At 45.8% G+C, this 18,332-nt stretch overlaps 1 protein-coding gene across 2 annotated transcripts in view; it reads right to left on the bottom strand.

Moving 5' to 3' along the window:
* Positions 1–17,138: 17,138 nt before the first annotated feature.
* Positions 17,139–18,332, bottom strand: part of MRC2 (mannose receptor C type 2) — a 79,625-nt gene continuing 78,431 nt past the window's right edge. For both annotated transcript variants that reach the window (XM_040436902.1, XM_040436903.1), the window contains exon 30: positions 17,139–18,276. In XM_040436902.1, the coding sequence (XP_040292836.1) occupies positions 18,053–18,276 (224 nt within the window). In that variant the 3' untranslated portion in view covers positions 17,139–18,052. The remainder of the gene's footprint in view (positions 18,277–18,332) is intronic.

Raw genomic sequence — 18,332 nt, 5'->3', positions numbered from 1 at the left:
CTTAACCACGGACACATAGACAAGTGCTGGTGGCCAGGGACACTACATTTACCTGATCGCACACTGGGTGAATGTTGTGGAGGCCGGGAGTGAGTTGTACCCTGGGATGGCACAGGTGCTACCCACGCCCAGGATTGCCGACCCTACATCCATCAGCGTCTAAGCCAGCAGCTATGTTACTGGGTTCAACCCCCACTTCTCCTCCTCCGCCTCCTTCTCCACTTCCACCTCCAGCAGCCATCAGTCGCTAGCATGCAACCCGTAGCACCCGTGTGGATTTGGTGTTACTGCCACGGATTGCATGCAGGCCTGCCTCTTCTTCTCCTCCTCCTACTCCATCCTCCGTCTCCTCCTCGGCTGACTCCTCCTTTCCCACTGCTACCGCCTTTTCCGCTGCACCCCCCAGCTCCCCAGAACCTATTCGACGTGCCAGGTGAGACGTTGCCATGCTGTGCTGCGGCTGTTGGGCCTGGAAGCCAAGAGCCACACCGGTCCTGCGCTGCTTTCAGCTCTGCGGACACAGGCCAATCAGTGGCTAACCCCGCTCAATTTGATCCCTGGTGTTGTCCGTGGGTGGGGGGAGGAGACCGAGGGCGACATTCTCCTGGGTGAGGAGCAGTAGCCAGGCCACTCCACCGCTTCCAATATAGTGCAAATGGGGGCCTTCATGGTCCAGAGGGACCCCAGTATAAAAAGCATAAAGGCCAAGGACCTGTACTGGGTGGCAACGTACTTAGACCCCCAGTACAAATACAAAATGGCAGACATGTTACCAGCATCACAGAGGGCTGTCAGAATGCAGCATTTCCCGACCTTGCTTCGAGAGATGCTGCATTCTGCTGTTGCGGGCGCTGGCAGAGGAATTTCCACACACAGAGAAACAGTTGCGGGTACCAATCCTACAGCGCTTGCAAGAAGAGGGCAGTTTGAAGATGTGTTGGTCACTTCGGATATGAGATCATTCTAGCAGCCAACCCATCGACAGCCACCCTCCGGATCCAGCCTCAGGTAACGCCTAGAGCGACAGGTGTCTGACTACATTGGGTTAACGGCCGATGTGGACGCTCTGAGAAGCGAGGAACCCCTGGACTACTAGGTGTGCAGGCTTGACCTGTGGCCAGAGCTGGCACAATTTGCCATGAAACTCTTGGCTTGCCCCTCATCGAGTGTCCTGTCTGAAAGGACGTTCAGCGCAGCAGGGGGAATCGTGACCGATAAGCACACTCGCCTAGCTCACGACAGTGTGGACTACCTCACATTTCTAAAAATGAATGAGGCATGGATCTCGGAGGAATTCAACACCTGTGACGACCACGTTTAATTTAATTTCCTCATGCCAGCCCATACAGGGAGTGCAGAATTATTAGGCAAATGAGTATTTTGACCACATCATCCTCTTTATGCATGTTGTCTTACTCCAAGCTGTATAGGCTCGAAAGCCTACTACCAATTAAGCATATTAGGTGATGTGCATCTCTGTAATGAGAAGGGGTGTGGTCTAATGACATCAACACCCTATATTAGGTGTGCATAATTATTAGGCAACTTCCTTTCCTTTGGCAAAATGGGTCAAAAGAAGTACTTGACAGGCTCAGAAAAGTCAAAAATAGTGAGATATCTTGCAGAGGGATGCAGCACTCTTAAAATTGCAAAGCTTCTGAAGCGTGATCATCGAACAATCAAGCGTTTCATTCAAAATAGTCAACAGGGTCGCAAGAAGCGTGTGGAAAAACCAAGGCGCAAAATAACTGCCCATGAACTGAGAAAAGTCAAGCGTGCAGCTGCCAAGATGCCACTTGCCACCAGTTTGGCCATATTTCAGAGCTGCAACATCACTGGAGTGCCCAAAAGCACAAGGTGTGCAATACTCAGAGACATGGCCAAGGTAAGAAAGGCTGAAAGACGACGACCACCACTGAACAAGACACACAAGCTGAAACGTCAAGACTGGGCCAAGAAATATCTCAAGACTGATTTTTCTAAGGTTTTATGGACTGATGAAATGAGAGTGAGTCTTGATGGGCCAGATGGATGGGCCCGTGGCTGGATTGGTAAAGGGCAGAGAGCTCCAGTCCGACTCAGACGCCAGCAAGGTGGAGGTGGAGTACTGGTTTGGGCTGGTATCATCAAAGATGAGCTTGTGGGGCCTTTTCGGGTTGAGGATGGAGTCAAGCTCAACTCCCAGTCCTACTGCCAGTTTCTGGAAGACACCTTCTTCAAGCAGTGGTACAGGAAGAAGTCTGCATCCTTCAAGAAAAACATGATTTTCATGCAGGACAATGCTCCATCACACGCGTCCAAGTACTCCACAGCGTGGCTGGCAAGAAAGGGTATAAAAGAAGAAAATCTAATGACATGGCCTCCTTGTTCACCTGATCTGAACCCCATTGAGAACCTGTGGTCCATCATCAAATGTGAGATTTACAAGGAGGGAAAACAGTACACCTCTCTGAACAGTGTCTGGGAGGCTGTGGTTGCTGCTGCACGCAATGCTGATGGTGAACAGATCAAAACACTGACAGAATCCATGGATGGCAGGCTTTTGAGTGTCCTTGCAAAGAAAGGTGGCTATATTGGTCACTGATTTGTTTTTGTTTTGTTTTTGAATGTCAGAAATGTATATTTGTGAATGTTGAGATGTTATATTGGTTTCACTGGTAAAAATAAATAATTGAAATGGGTATATATTTGTTTTTTGTTAAGTTGCCTAATAATTATGCACAGTAATAGTCACCTGCACACACAGATATCCCCCTAAAATAGCTAAAACAAAAACAAACTAAAAACTACTTCCAAAAATATTCAGCTTTGATATTAATAAGTTTTTTGGGTTCATTGAGAACATGGTTGTTGTTCAATAATAAAATTAATCCTCAAAAATACAACTTGCCTAATAATTCTGCACTCCCTGTACATATCCGCCAATACCCAGAACAAATAATGGTCTCTGTCTTATGTAAATACACAAAAATGCAATTGAGGTTCAAAGGTATAAAAGCCTCATTAATATTCCAAGGTTCAACACCAAAGGGCCCACTTCGAAGGGGGGGAATATATAACTCAATAAAATGCAGTTAAAACACGCCACAAAAATGCATCGACATAACAAACATAAAGAGGGGTCCATGCCTGGTACCCCAATGCTTGCAAGAAATGTCAATATAATCATGCTGCGATTCAATTTGCAGCGTTACTAGGGACGCGTTAGATTTAGCGCGCCCTGTGTGGTTTCCTGTATGCCGGTCTCTAGGCAACCACTATAGTTGCCTCCCCACATCTGAGATTGGCTGCCTGTACCATGTGATCGTGGCGCCTGAGTCTGACGTCGCACGCGGTGCTTGCGTGTGACGTCAGACGCCGGAGCCGACGATCGAAGGGCGGTCCCTCTAGGAAAGGCGCGCTTAGGTACTATTTAAATCCCACAGATGAATGTATCTTTGAGGCTGGTAGATTGTTACGTTATCTCCCCAAACTAGGGACACTACTTAATTGAGGATTATCATACCCTCATAGACCGACCAGCAGTGGAGCATCATCTCCTCTGCAGAATTGCATCCCAACATCGTGGGGTGACAGTACACAAGATTTTTTTACTTGTACCAGTTATTGCTGCGGCTTTTTACCTGCGTTTATCTGTTTTATTTTTTCCTCTTTGTACCATCTTTTTCCCCTGAAGAGTCGACAGACAGAAACGTGCCACGTCCGGAGGTCTGAAGGAATTGTAACTGGCACTCTTTGTTATTTTTCAGCACTAGGAATCAGGTCCTGGTATCCGGGCAGGTGCTCTGTATAGATAGGCAGAATGGAAACAGCCCCTTTCCCCTCATCATAGGGTCAGATAGGGCAGTGTTTCCCGACCAGTGTGCCTCCAGCTGTTGCAAAACTACAACTCCCAGCATGCCTGCACAGCCAAAGGCTGTCCGGGCATGCTGGGAGTTGTAGTTTTGCAACAGCTGGAGGCACACTGGTTGGGAAACACTGAGATAGGGTACAGCTTCATATCGCCTCTACAGACGCCACACCCCCACAGGACGACCTCCAATCCGATCTATACCTGACTGAAGCGGATAGTGCCTCCGTGTCGATCCCAGTAGCTTGCGTGGTCTGGTAAGACTGCTTTCACCTTCACAAGTGGAGCAGATTTTTTCTATTCTCTACCAGCATTGGGGTATCAGGCTTGGACTCCTCTTTATGTTTGTTATGTCGATGCATTTTTGTGGCGTGTTTTAACTGCACATTGAATTAAAAGTTATATTTTATTAAGTATATTCCCCCCCTTCTGAGTGGGTTTATGTAAATACAGCAACGTAAAAGACCTTTTCTGTCTGGTGAATGCCTAATGTTTCAACATCTGTGACGACCATGTGTTATGGAATTCCAACTATTATCATTTGGGGGGTTTTCAAGAGGGGGGATTTTGTTAGCCATGTTTTTAATCCAATTGTATATTTTTAGTTCTTTAAATCATATGTATTTGACATATATTTGTACTGGCCTGCAATAAAATTGATATCCAATGACCGTCTAATATACCTCCAGCCACATAATCACTTGATCTTTTATGTACGTTGAATGCATAATTTTTGGGGCCTGTAATCTAACTGGCCAACAGTAAAATTGTTATACGGTGACCGCCTAATGTACCTCCAGCTACATAATCACTTGATGTTTTCTGTCCGGTGAATGAATAATTTTTGGGGCCTGTAGTACACTGGCCTGCAGTAAAATTGATATCCAATGACCGTCTAATATACCTCCAGCCACATAATCACTTGATCTTTTCTGTATGTGAATGCATAATGTTTGGAGCCTGTACTCCACTGGCCTGCTTTAAAATTGATATCCAATGACCGTCTAATATACCTCCAGCCACATAATCACTTGATCTTTTCTGTACGGTGAATGCATAATTTTTGGGGCCTGTAATCTAACTGGCCAACAGTAAAATTGTTATACGGTGACCGCCTAATGTACCTCCAGCTACATTATCAATTGTTCTTTTCTGTACGGTGAATAAATAATTTTTGGGGTCTGTAGTACACTGAAAAATAACTGAAATAAAGTGGCCTAAATGGGAGGAAATGCTCAAAACCCCCAAACAGTGTGGCGTGTTTATAACCGGGGGAGCAATTCCTCAGCATGGGATCCGTTGCTAACGGCCATCCCCAGCAAAAATGCATACAATGGAGGATGTTGGCAGCGGACCACATGCACCACAATGGCATCCTACACAAGATGGGATAATGTGTGGATGCAAATATAAAAATACATAAATCACTGCAAAAGGTGCACCACAATGATATGCAACAAACAATACTGGCTAATCCCTCAAGCTGATGTTAAGAACTGAGACTTTAGCCAATGTATTCCAGTCAGGAACACATTGGAGCCCTTTTGCACCTCCCTCAAGGTATCTCGGCGTGGCATGGGTTCCTACCACTAAACTACCTACGGAGTGTGAACATGGTATGAGAGGTGTTAAGAGGATACAACTTACAGCCAAGCTCCCACATACCTCCATAGTGAGATCACTCAGGCAGTGGGAGAGTAACCTAGCAAAGTATGTGAGCATACATGCACCTTAAATACCCAGGTGCAGTGCAGCACAGCAAAACGCTAGTAAACACACCCTGAGCTGCCTATTAGGAACTAGTTACCTACATCTAAAGCGTCATACTCGACGCATTTCATTGGGGGCAAATCATTAGAGTCACATAGAATGCGCTGGTAGGTTAGGTAACTAGTAGGTGCAGCTGCCACACTGAAGGTTGTGACAGCCCTCCGGCGCTGGAATGGACATAAAGCGGCCGCTTATTGTGCTGGTTTATAAAGGCTAAGCACCACCCCCAACGGGGAGGGGCTAATGATGACATGCGAGCGGGCAACACTACTCTGGAGACTACGCTCCGACCACAAAAAAGGCGAGGGGCTAACAAGGACGCATGAGCCAGCAGAGCTGCTCAGAAGGCAGCGTAACAGCAGAGATCCCACCCGGCAACACTGCCCCCCGTGCCTAGAAAAGACATCTGCCCCATATGAATAGAAGTACAAAGGGATGGCTATTTTTGATACAGGTACCTGCCAGGAAAGGAAGGGACCAGTAAGTGGGGGATAAGTAAAAGGCAACCCGGTAACCGGTGGCTAAAGTCAAAGGGGCCCTGATGACAAAGACCCTAATAAATATGAACAGGGACATTGTGTATGCGCTAAAAACAGAACCTACCAGGAAAGCTGGCAAATAACTGTATAAAACCTGCAGGTGCTAAGCGCAACAATGTGACAACATAAATATATGAAAATAGAGAAAGTAATACTCATAAATGATATAAAGAGTGCAAACCACTGCACGATTAATCAAAATAACAAGCAGAGTGTATGCTTGTACAGCAGGAGCAACCCTAAGGGAATTTATCCCAGGGGTCAACTGCTGCAAACAGAGGCTTACAAAAAGTGTACCAACAGGACAAATATTGAAAGGAACACTGTCCAACATAGCTATATGAAAATGACCAGCCAGACCCCTTCAGCTAAGAGAATAACTCTATTAAAAGGGAGGGCTGCATAATGGCTATTCAATAAAACAGGCAAATGAAATGTGATCATTCAAACCCTGTGGTCGGACAGTGCCCAGCCTAAACGTCCATTGGGCCTCCTTCTGGAGAACCCTCTGGTCGAGATTACCTCCTCTGGGGGATGGTCTAACCACTTCTACCCCCTGGAAGGTGACCACACGGACATCACCTGCATGTAGTGCATTGACATGACGTGCGATTGGGGTGTCCACCTCCTTTCTAATGTCATTAAGGTGTTCCCCCACAGTGTTTTTACAAATAAATATTAAAGGTTAATTTTAAGTAGAGTGTTCCTCCACCGTCAGTGAGTTCATTTATGTAGGTACGCAAAAACATATATCTCTTCTTCAGCCCGTGACTCTCTAATTATAACTTTTCACCATAAAAGAAAAAAATTATATTTTTCTGCAATAACTTTTGCTATAAAGATTATTTTACAGGTTTCTGTGAGATTTGAACCTCAGACAATCTGTACAGTAAACAGCCACTCCTTTTTTATGCCTTATAGTTTTTCATTATTTTTTAATTTTTTATTAAATATCCCTGTAATCATAATAACCCATACAATATAGTGAATATACCTGTATAATTTATGGTGATTGGTAAACAGTGTGAATAAAAATGGGGGGAAGAGGGGCACACGGTTTGCCTGTATAGAGCCTTGAAATTTCTGATGGCAGCCCAGAATCCAAGTCTGCTTAAGGCCTCTTTCACACTACCGTATGGCTATTTCAGTGTTTTGTGGTCTGTTTTTCACGGATCTGTTGTTCCGTTTTTTGGTTTCCGTTGTGTTTCCGGTTCCGTTCCGTTTTCCGTATGGCATATACAGTATATATACAGTAATTTCATAGAAAAAATTGGGCTGTGCATAACATTTTCAATAGATGGTTCCGCAAAAAGGGAACGGATACGGAAGACATACGGATGCATTTCCGTATGTGTTCCGTTTTTTTTTGCGGACCCATTGACTTGAATGGAGCCACAGAACGTGATTTGCGGGCAATAATAGGACATATTCTATCTTTCGACAGAACGGAAAAACGGAAATACGGAAACTGAATGCATATGGAGTACATTCAGTTTTTTTTGCGGAACCATTGAAATGAATGGTTCCGTCTATGGAACGCAAAAAAACGGCCCGCAAAACGAAAAATAAAAACGGTAGTGTGAAAGAGGCCTAAAGGGAACCTGTCATAAACTTAAGGCCTCCTGCACACGACCGTATGGCTTTTTCAGGTCCCTTTCACACGGGCGAGTATTCCGCGCAGATGCGATGCGTGAGTTGAACGCATTGCACCCGCACTGAATCCTGACCCATTCATTTCTATGGGGCTGTGCACACGAGCGGTGATTTTCAGGCATCACTTGTGCGTTGCGTGAAAATCGCAGCATGCTCCTCTTTGTGTGTTTTACACATAACGCAGGCCCCATAGAAATGAATGGGGTTGAGTGAAAATCGCAAGCATCCGCAAGCAAGTGCGGATGCGGTGCGATTTTCACGCACGGTTGCTAGGTGACGATCGGGATGGGGACCCGATCATTATTATTTCCCCTTATAACATGGTTATAAGGGAAAATAATAGCATTCTGAATACAGAATGCATAGTACAATAGGGCTGGAGGGGTTAAAAAAAAAGAAAAAATAATTTAACTCACCTTAATCCACTTGTTCGCGCAGCCGGCATCTCTTCTGTCTTCATCTGTGAGCAATAGGACCTTTGATGACGTCACTACGCTCATCACATGATCCATCACCATGGTGATGGATCATGTGATGAACGCAGTGACGTCATCAAAGGTCCTATTGCTCACAGGTCCTATTGCTCAGTTTTTCCGATAAAAACTGAACATCGGAACGCAATCGCAGTCAAAACTGACTGCAATTGCGTTCCTACTCACGCGGGTTTGCCGCAATGCACCGGGACGCATCCGGACCTAATCCGGACACGCCCGTGTGAAAGAGGCCTCAGTGTTTTGCGGTCCGTTTTTCACGGATCCGTTGTTCCGTTTTTTGTTTCCGTTGTGTTTCCGTTTCTGTTCCGTTTTTCTGTTCTGTTTTTCCGTATGGCATATACAGTATACAGTAATTACATAGATAAAATTGGGCTGGGCATAACATTTTCAATAGATGGTTCCGCAAAGAACGGAAACGGAAGACATACGGATGCATTTCCGTATGTGTTCCATTTTTTTGCGGACCCATTGACTTGAATGGAGCCACGGAACGTGATTTGCGGGCAATAATAGGACATGTTCTATCTTTAACCACCTCAGCTCCCCTAGCTTAAACACCCTTAATGACCAGACCACTTTTTACAATTCTGCACTATACTACTTTCACGGTTTATTGCTCGGTCATACAACTTACCACCCAAATGAATTTGACCTCCTTTTCTTCTCACTAATAGAGCTTTCATTTGGTGGTATTTAATTGCTGCTGACATTTTTACTTTTTTTGATATTAATCAAAATTGACCGAAATATTTGCAAAAAAATGACATTTTTCACTTTCTGTTTTAAAATTTTTCAAATAAAACTACATTTCTATATAAATTTTTCTCTAAATTTATTGTTATACATGTCTTTGATTAAAAAAAAAATGCAATAAGTGTATATTTATTGGCTTGGGTAAAAGTTATAGCGTTTACAAACTATGGTACAAAAATGTGAATTTCCGCACTTTGACTTTCTGACCACCTGTCATGTTTCCTGAGGTTCTACAATGCCCAGACAGTAGAAACACCCCACAAATGACCCAATTTCGGAAAGTAGACACCCTAAGGTATTCGCTGATGGGTATAGTGAGTTCATGGAAGTTTTTATTTTTTGTCACAAGTTAGCGGAAAATGATTTATTTATTTATTTTCTTACGAAGTCTCATATTCCACTAACATGTGACAAAAAATAAAATTTTACATGAACTCGCCATGCCCCTCACGAAATACCTTGGGGTGTCTTCTTTCCAAAATGGGGTCACTTGTGGGGTATTTATACTGCCCTGGCAATTTAGGGGACCTAAAGCGTGAGAAGTAGTTTGGAATCCAAATGCGTAAAAAATGCCCTGTGAAATCATAAAGATACTCATTGGAATTTGGGCCCCTTTGCGCACCTAGGCTGCAAAAAAGTGTCACACATGTTGTATCGCCGTACTCAGGAGAACTAGGGCAATGTGTTTTGGGGTGTATTTTTACATATACCCATGCTGGGTGAGATAAATATCTCTGTAAAAGACAACTTTTCCCATTTTTTAATACAAAGTTGTCATTTTACTGAGATATTCCTCTCACCCAGCATGGGTATATGTAAAAATACACCCCAAAACGCATTGCCCTACTTCTCCTGAGTACGGCGATACCACATGTGTGACACTTTTTTGCAGCATAGGTGCACAAAGGGGCCCAAATTTCCAATGAGTATCTTTACGATTTCACAGGGCATTTTTTTACGCATTTGGGCTGAAAGAAAAAATGAACTGCACAGATTTCTTCATTCGCATCGATCAATGTGGATGAAAAAATCTCTGCCAAAAAAAGTGCAAAAAAAAAAAAGGAGGGGAAAGGCGTCTGCCAGGACATAGGGGCTCCGCCCAACATCCAAACCCACTCAGCTCGTATGCCCTGGCAAACCCGATTTGTCCATTCACATCAATCGATGTGGATGAATAAATCATTGCTGGAATTTTTATTTTAATTTTTTTATATACAAAGTGTTTGCCAAAGCATATGAACACCGCCCCTCAGCTCATAAGCCTCGGCAAACTTATCTTTTTTTACTGCAGAGGAGAAATCTCGTCTTGCAGCGCCGCATACACTGACTTTTGTGTAATCTGACAGCAGCGCAATGCTTCTGTCAGAATGCACATCAGTGCTGCAGCTGGTTCATCGGTTGGTCCACCTAGAAGGTAAAAAAAAAAAAAAAAAACAGGCCGCAATGCAATAAATTTATTAACATTAACTTTATATAACATTTGAAACAGAACATTAACTTTTATAAACTTTATTGAACTTTTGGAACATGAACTTTTTTGCTTAACTTGTTTTTTTTTTTTTACCTTTATAGGACAAACCTCTCCTTCCCCATGGGACAATGTGCAAAGCGCAAATCGCCCAGAGATGTGGCGAAGTACATTATGCACTATGTCCCAGGTGAAAGGAGAGGTTTGCAGCAGCTTTGTGTGAAAGGGCCCTAATAGCCCTGTGTGCCTGTCCTGTGTCACGCAATCCCTATACTAAGTGTACCTGTGCATGGTACTTCCGGAAACACTCCCCTAAGCATAGGGCAGGGTGGTCAGGGCAGTCAGGACAGAAATAGCGGGTGTCACGCCTTATTCCAGTCCTGCTACAGACACGGCATTTTTTCGGGGTGGCGCTTGGTTTGAGGTACCAGCAACGACATTGGGGAAATGTCGCTCGTGTAGACGGCTCACTACACTGGTGGTTGGGGCCACGGAACCTCCTGGATACAGGAGCTTCTCGATGATCTCTTCCTGAAATTTGAGGAAGGATCTTGTTCTCTCAGCCTTACTGTAGAGAACAAAACTATTGTACATAGCCAATTGAATTAGGTATACAGACACCTTCTTATACCAGCGTCTGGTCCCGCGGGAGAGTAAATAAGGAGCCAACATCTGGTCATTGAAGTCCACCCCTCCCATGAGCAAATTATAGTCGTGGACCAAGAGGGGCTTTTCGATAACACTGGTTGCTCGTTCAATTTGGATTGTCGTGTCTGCGTGAATGGAGGAGAGCATGTAAACGTCACGCTTGTCTCTCCATTTCACCGCGAGCAGTTCTTCGTTACACAAGGCAGCCCTCTCCCCCCTTGCAAGACGGGTGGTAACGAGCCGTTGGGGGAAGCCCCGGCGACTAGGTCGCGCGGTGCCACAGCAGCCAATCTGTTCTAGAAACAAATGCCTGAAGAGGGGCACACTTGTGTAGAAATTGTCCACATAAAGGTGGTACCCCTTGCCAAATAAGGGTGACACCAAGTCCCAGACTGTCTTCCCACTGCTCCCCAGGTAGTCAGGGCAACCGACCGGCTCCAGGGTCTGATCTTTACCCTCATAGACACAAAATTTGTGGGTATAGCCTGTGGCCCTTTCACAGAACTTATACAATTTGACCCCATACCGGGCGCGCTTGCTTAGGATGTATTGTTTGAAGCCAAGGCGCCCGGTAAAATGTATCAGGGACTCGTTTATGCAGATGTTTTGCTCAGGGGTATACAAATCTGGTGTTAAAGTGGTCTATGAGGGGCCGAATTTTGTGGAGCCGGTCAAAAGCTGGGTGGGCTCTGGGACGAGAGGTGCTATTATCACTAAAGTGCAGGAAACGCAGGATGGTCTCAAATCGTGTCCTGGACATGGCAGCAGAGAACATGGGCATGTGATGAATTGGGTTCGTGGACCAATATGACCGCAATTCATGCTTTTTTGTCAGGCCCATGTTGAGGAGAAGGCCCAGAAAAGTTTTAAATTCGGAAACTTGGACGGGTTTCCACCGGAAAGACTGGGCATAAAAGCTTCCTGGGTTGGCGGCTATAAATTGAGTGGCATACAGGTTTGTTTCTGCCACGACTAAGTCAAAGAGCTCCGCAGTGAAGAACAGCTAAAAAAACCCCCAGTGCCGATCCGATCTGAGCTGTCTCAACCCGAACTCCAGACTGGGCGGTGAAAGGGGGAACTACTGGTGCGGCTGAAGATGGGGACTGCCAATCAGGGTTTGCCAGCACCTCAGGGACTCTACGGGGCTGTCTGTGCGGTGGCTGCGGCGGGGGAACTACTGCACGTGCCACCGTACCAGCTTCAACTGCCCTTCTGGTGCTCGCCACTTCACCATGTTCTACGGCAGTGCTGGTACTAGGTCCAGGATGGGCTGCGCTGCTGGTGTATGCCACACCACGTAATCCGACAGCACCAGCCCCACTCTGCTGCCCTTGAAGCGGATCCTGCGCAAGGTCTAGCAACACGGGGCCGGGTACGCCTGGTGGTATCAGGGACCTCAACCTCATCGTCCGAACCTTGGGTCAGACTGCCACTGCTTTCTACAGGTTCGTATTCTGACCCGCTGGATTCGTCAGATGAGGGTTCCCATTCCTCATCCGACTGGGTCAGAAGCCTGTAGGCCTCTTCAGAAGAATACCCCTTACTTGCCATTTGGTCAACTAAATTTAGGGGGTAATCCCTGAGACTACCCAAGAAAAAAGCAAGCCTGTCTTACAAATGGGAGGCTAGCGAAGTACAGGAAGCCGCTGCGATTGATAAAAAAATATCAAAACTGATTTATTTATTTTTTTGTCACTGCGGCGGGGCGGGCGTGGGTGAACGCACGTGTGGGCGACCGATCAGGCCTGATCAGGCAAACACTGCGTTTTGGGTGGAGGACGAGCTAAGGTGACACTAATACTATTATAGATCTGACTGTGATCAGTTCTGATCACTTACAGATACTATAAAGTACCAATGCTGATTAGCGATACGCTAATCAGCAAATCAGTGACTGCGGTGCGCTGGGCTGGGCGCTAACTGAAGCGAACTACCAAAGGGGCCTAAACTAATCTAAACCTAACAGTCAATACTAGTTAAAAAAAAAAAGTGACAGTTTACACTGATCACTTTTTTCCCTTTCACTAGTGATTGACAGGGGTGATCAAGGGGTTAATTGGGGTGATGGGGGGGTGATCTGGGGCTAAATGTGTTGTGCTTGGTGTACTCACAGTGATCTGTGCTCTCTGCTGGGACCAACCGACGAAAAGGAACCAGCAGAGAGCACAGAAGCCATTTAACACATTATATTTATAAATATAATGTGTTAAATGGCTTGTGATTCGATTTTTTAAAAGTCACCAACCTGCCAGCGCTGATCATTGGCTGGTAGGCTGGTAGGCTGGTGACGAACGTTTCCTGCAACTTTTTCCGACCCGCACTGCGCATGTGTGGGCCGGCTATGCTCGTAGTCTCTATTGGGACGGCGCATGTGTGGGGCGGCTATGCTCGCGTCTCGCGAGATGACGCGCCGATGCGTCTACGGGGAATAACCCGGCCGCCCGCAGGAAGCATCCCTGCGTTAGGCGGTCGGGAGCTGGTTAAACGGAACGGAAATACGGAAACGGAATGCATACGGAGTACATTCCTTTTTTTGCAGAACCATTGAAATGAATGGTTCCGTATACGGACCGTATACAGAACGCAAAAAACGGGCAGTAAACGGGGGAAAAAACGGTCGTGTGCAGGAGGCTTAGGCCTCATGCACACGACCGTTGATTTATTCCGTGTCCATTGCGCCGTTTTTCGGGATTTTCTGCGGACCCATTGACTTTCAATGGGTCCGTTGAAAACTCGGCTAATGCACCGTTTGTCATCCGCGTCCGTGATCCGTGGTTCCAGTCCGTCAAAAAAATATAACCTGTCCTATTATTTTCGCGGAAAACGGTTCGCGGACCCATTCAAGTCAATGGGACTGCTAAAAAACACGGAGGCACACAAGATTGTCATCCGCGTCCGCGTCCGTTTTTTTCCTATCATTTGCATGGCAAACCTGTCTTAGATTTTTTTTTACTTTCCTTCATGTCTGGTGATCCTCCAAAAATAAAGGAAGACACACGGAAACGGATCACGGAACAACGGAACCCCATTTGGCGGAACGGAACACAACAACGGTCGTGTGCATGAGGTCTTATGCTGACTTCACTGAGGGCAGCAAAAAGTAGTGATTTCAGCGGTGTGTCACTTATGAGCTAAAAGTAAGTGGTTGCTGAGAACCAGCATCATAATCATTGCAGCCAGTGGCGTACCTCTAATAGAAGCAGACCACGCAGCTGCTATGGGGCCCGTGGTTGAAGGGGGCCCGGCTGTGGATGAATCGCCCTGCCCCCTTCTGGCTCCTTGCTCCCGTATCTCAGGCCCCCCTCCTTAGGCTCCATTCACACGTCCGCAAATGGGTCCGCATCCGTTCAGCAAATTTTCATTCTCTATGGGGACGGAATGGATGCGGACAGCATACAGTGTGCTGTCCGCATCCACATTTGCGGAGCGTGGCCCCGATCTTCGGGTCTGCAGCTCCGCAAAAGATAGAACATGTCCTATTCTTGTCCGCAGCTGCGGACAAGAATAGGCATTTCTATAGGGGTGCCGGGCGGGTGTGTTGCGGATCCGCAATTTGCGGGTCCGCAACACACCACGGATGTGTGAATGGAGCCTTAATGAGTCCATCAGGGGCCACTGATGAATGCTCTGTCCTTTAGCTGCAGAAGGATGTGCAGACATGTCACTTGTCTGCCTGCACGCAGAACCTGTGACCTGCCCTGACCTAGCGTGACCTCCAGCTCCGTCATCTGCAGTGTGTCAGGGCCCTGCACGCTGAAGGAGAAGCACAGGAGAGCGATCTCTGTGTTATGCAGTAAGTCATCTGTCAAGACTGATAACTAAAGTGCCTGGGGGCTGGTGGGTGCCATGGGGGTTGTGGTGCTAAGATGGAGAATCCAGGGCACACTTTATTCACAAGAGGGAGTGGGCACAGACACATTATATAAAAATCAGCAACAACAGAAGTAACAGTTCATGGGGCAGGGAAAGGTATGGCACACTTTATAATATGCAGCAGAAAGCATAGTCTTTAGGCCTGTTTCATATTTGCGTTAAAACCGATCCTGCAGGCTGTTTCGGCCAGGAACAGCCTGTCAGATCCGTGAATACTGGGTGCTACCATGCGGTGCCGAAGTTCGGTCCTGCCCCATCATTATAATGGGGACCAGTGGAGATCTGGCCACAACCTGGCAAATATGCCAAGACGCGGCCGGACGAAAAAACTGCTTCGCGCAGCGTTATTTGTCTGGGCGCCCCTTGGCATATCTGTTTTAACACAGATGTTAAACAAGCCTTAAGCAGGAATAGCACACTGTATAATACACAGCAGAAGGCATAGTCTCTGGGCAGGTATGGCACACTATATAGTACGCAGCAGCAGACAGTACATGGGAGGTACGGTACACTATATAATAAGCAGAAGAACGCACAATTCATAGGTGGAGCAGGGGAGGGGCCAGGGCACAAGTAGTGGGAGGTACCAGAGATGGGTATGGGCATGGGGGCCCAATTCAGATTCTTGCTATGGGGCCCAGTGATTTCTACGTACGCCCCTGATTAATTCATTTCAATGGCAAATCCGGAGATGCAGAACGGTGCGAAACAGAAGAACGGAACACTATGGAAGCACTACGGAGTGCTTTCTGGGGTTCCGTTCCGTGCTTCCGCACCGCAAAAAGATAGAACTTGCTCTATCTTTTTGCGGAATGGAAGGATCGCAGACCCATTCAAGTGAATGGGTCTGCGATCCCCATGTGCCTGCCCCACGGACGGTCCCGTGCATTTTTGACCGCAATTTGCGGTCCACAGCACGGGCACGGGCTTCACACATTCGTGTGAAGGAGCACTAAGACACAGGATCATTGCTGATGTCACGTCTACCTGGCAGGGTTCAGAATAATGAGCAGAAGACCGCCCTGAGAGGCAAGGTCACTGATTATGTTGTATGTACAAGGTTGAACTTTTTGGTGCCTTCACACGCTGAGTAGAGATGAGCGAACTTCTGTTTTAAGTTCGGCGTCTAAAGTTCGGCTTCCGGTTAGCGGAGGATCCCGATATGGATTCCGAATTCCGTTGTGGTCCGTGGTAGTGGAATCAATAATGGCCGATTATTGATTCCACTACCACGGACCACAACGGAATTCGGAATCCATATCGGGATCCTTCGCTAACCGGAAGCCGAACTTTAGACGCCGAACTTAAAACAGAAGTTCGCTCATCTCTAACGCTGAGGATTTTGTTGCAGAAATTTCAGCAATGAATGGAACTGATTTTCAGTCATTTTAGTAAGCATTCTGTATTAAGAATGCTATTATTTTCCCTTATAACCATGTTATAAGCGAAAATAAAAAAATATACAGAACACCGAACCCAAACCCGAACTTCAGTGAAGAAGTTCGGGTCTGGGTACCACAGTCAGTTTTTTATCACGCGCGTGCAAAACGTATCGGAACGCAATTGCAGTCAAAACTGGCTGCAATTGCGTACCTACTCGCATGATTTTCCCTGATCGCAGACGCAATGCATCCGGACCAAATCCGGACACACCCGTCTGCAAGGGGCCTAAAGCTAATCTTGTGCAGATCTGCTGCCTAGAAACCATCACAAGTTGTTGTCAGATCTTATTCTAATTATGTACATAACAATGTACTGTTGTGAATAATATGTGGCTTGTGAAACATGAACATCCGACTGCGTCTTGTGTTGAAGTGTGGAATTTCTATTTTCTTGGTAATTCTATTTAATATTGTGTGCTAAATTAAGACAAAGTATTATCCATTTCTGTTCAACATAAAGTTGTAAGTTGAAAAAACTGCAAATTCAGTTTTCAGCATGTTTATGTGGTAATTTATACTCAGATGAAATGATTCACTGTCTCGCCAGAAGAGACAAAAATGTTGCAAAGTGTTAGTCACATTGCTGACACAAGACCTAAAGCAACAGGATATAAATTCACCCACGCATCAAACAAATAAGAGATAATATTACAAGTAATTGCGTTCACGTTTATTGTCATTGGCCATATACCTATATGCCAGGCCTGGACATATGGGCATACATATATAGTCCTCTTATGTCTAAAGCCCCTGGAAATTAGCACATAGTGCTCTTGCATATGGGACCCTGGACTATGTCAATCCTTTGTTCCAGAAGATGTCCAAACATTGGCACATGAATGGGAGATGGAGGTATTGGGGAAAAACATTCTCTCTCTCGCCATGGCATCACCGCAGAGAGGAGATAACCTACATTCTCCGTACACCACCTGAGACACTTCATTTGGTTTGTGAGATGAGCTTTTATCAAGGTGCGTTCACTCTTAGCTTCTATGAGCAATTTAATACAATTGCTGGCAAAGTGCAGTATAAAATTTCCCACCCAGCACGGGCACCAGGCACATTTTTGGTCTGTATTTTACAAAAAAAAGCTTAAGATAAAGAGAATAATCTACTGGATAATGACATGGCACAGGCAGAGTAAACAGACGAGAAGAAATACTGAGAATTTACAAAATGATATAGAGAACAATATGGCAGTCATTTTGGTCCTAAGCTAACAGTACACATGTACACTGCCAGTAAGACTTACCCCAATACCCCATATTTATTGTCTTTCGCTTCTAAGAGTGAACGCATCTTGAGCTAGATTTCCTATGTGGGGTGATATGAGATGGCACAAGGGGACTGTTTTCAGGGTTCTTGCCCATAATTATGGCTTCTTGATGTTGGAGTAACTTGCAATACATTGCTCAGCAATGCTCAACAGCCCCCAAATAACACTGACAATGTACACATTCAATTTCGGAAAGGGGCATCCTGCACCCTCTGTTATCAAACACCACCTCGGTGGTTGAAAAAATGAAAAGTTTTTTTTCCCTGATGGCTGTTCTCCCTCTTTATTAATCTTGTTGTTCATTCATTTCCATATCTGACACCAGAATGTTTTTGTCGATTGATCCATCTGGGCCGGTACTGGTGCGGCTGTATCTGGCACTCTCGAAAGCTCCTTGCTGAGCTGCGAGCTTCCTGCGGCGGTACAGGTAGATGATGACAACGATTAAGATACACAGTGCGAAGGTGGAGAGCACTACAACCGCCACTGCAGTGCTGTGCTGTGGTAGAACTGCAAGGATAAAAAACTAGTTAGACATCTGGATTTACTACCTGCCCCTATCAGTT

This window comes from Bufo bufo, chromosome 6, assembly GCF_905171765.1.
Source record: "Bufo bufo chromosome 6, aBufBuf1.1, whole genome shotgun sequence".
Classification (NCBI taxonomy): domain Eukaryota; kingdom Metazoa; phylum Chordata; class Amphibia; order Anura; family Bufonidae; genus Bufo; species Bufo bufo.
This window is presented reverse-complemented; position numbering and strand designations above follow the sequence as displayed.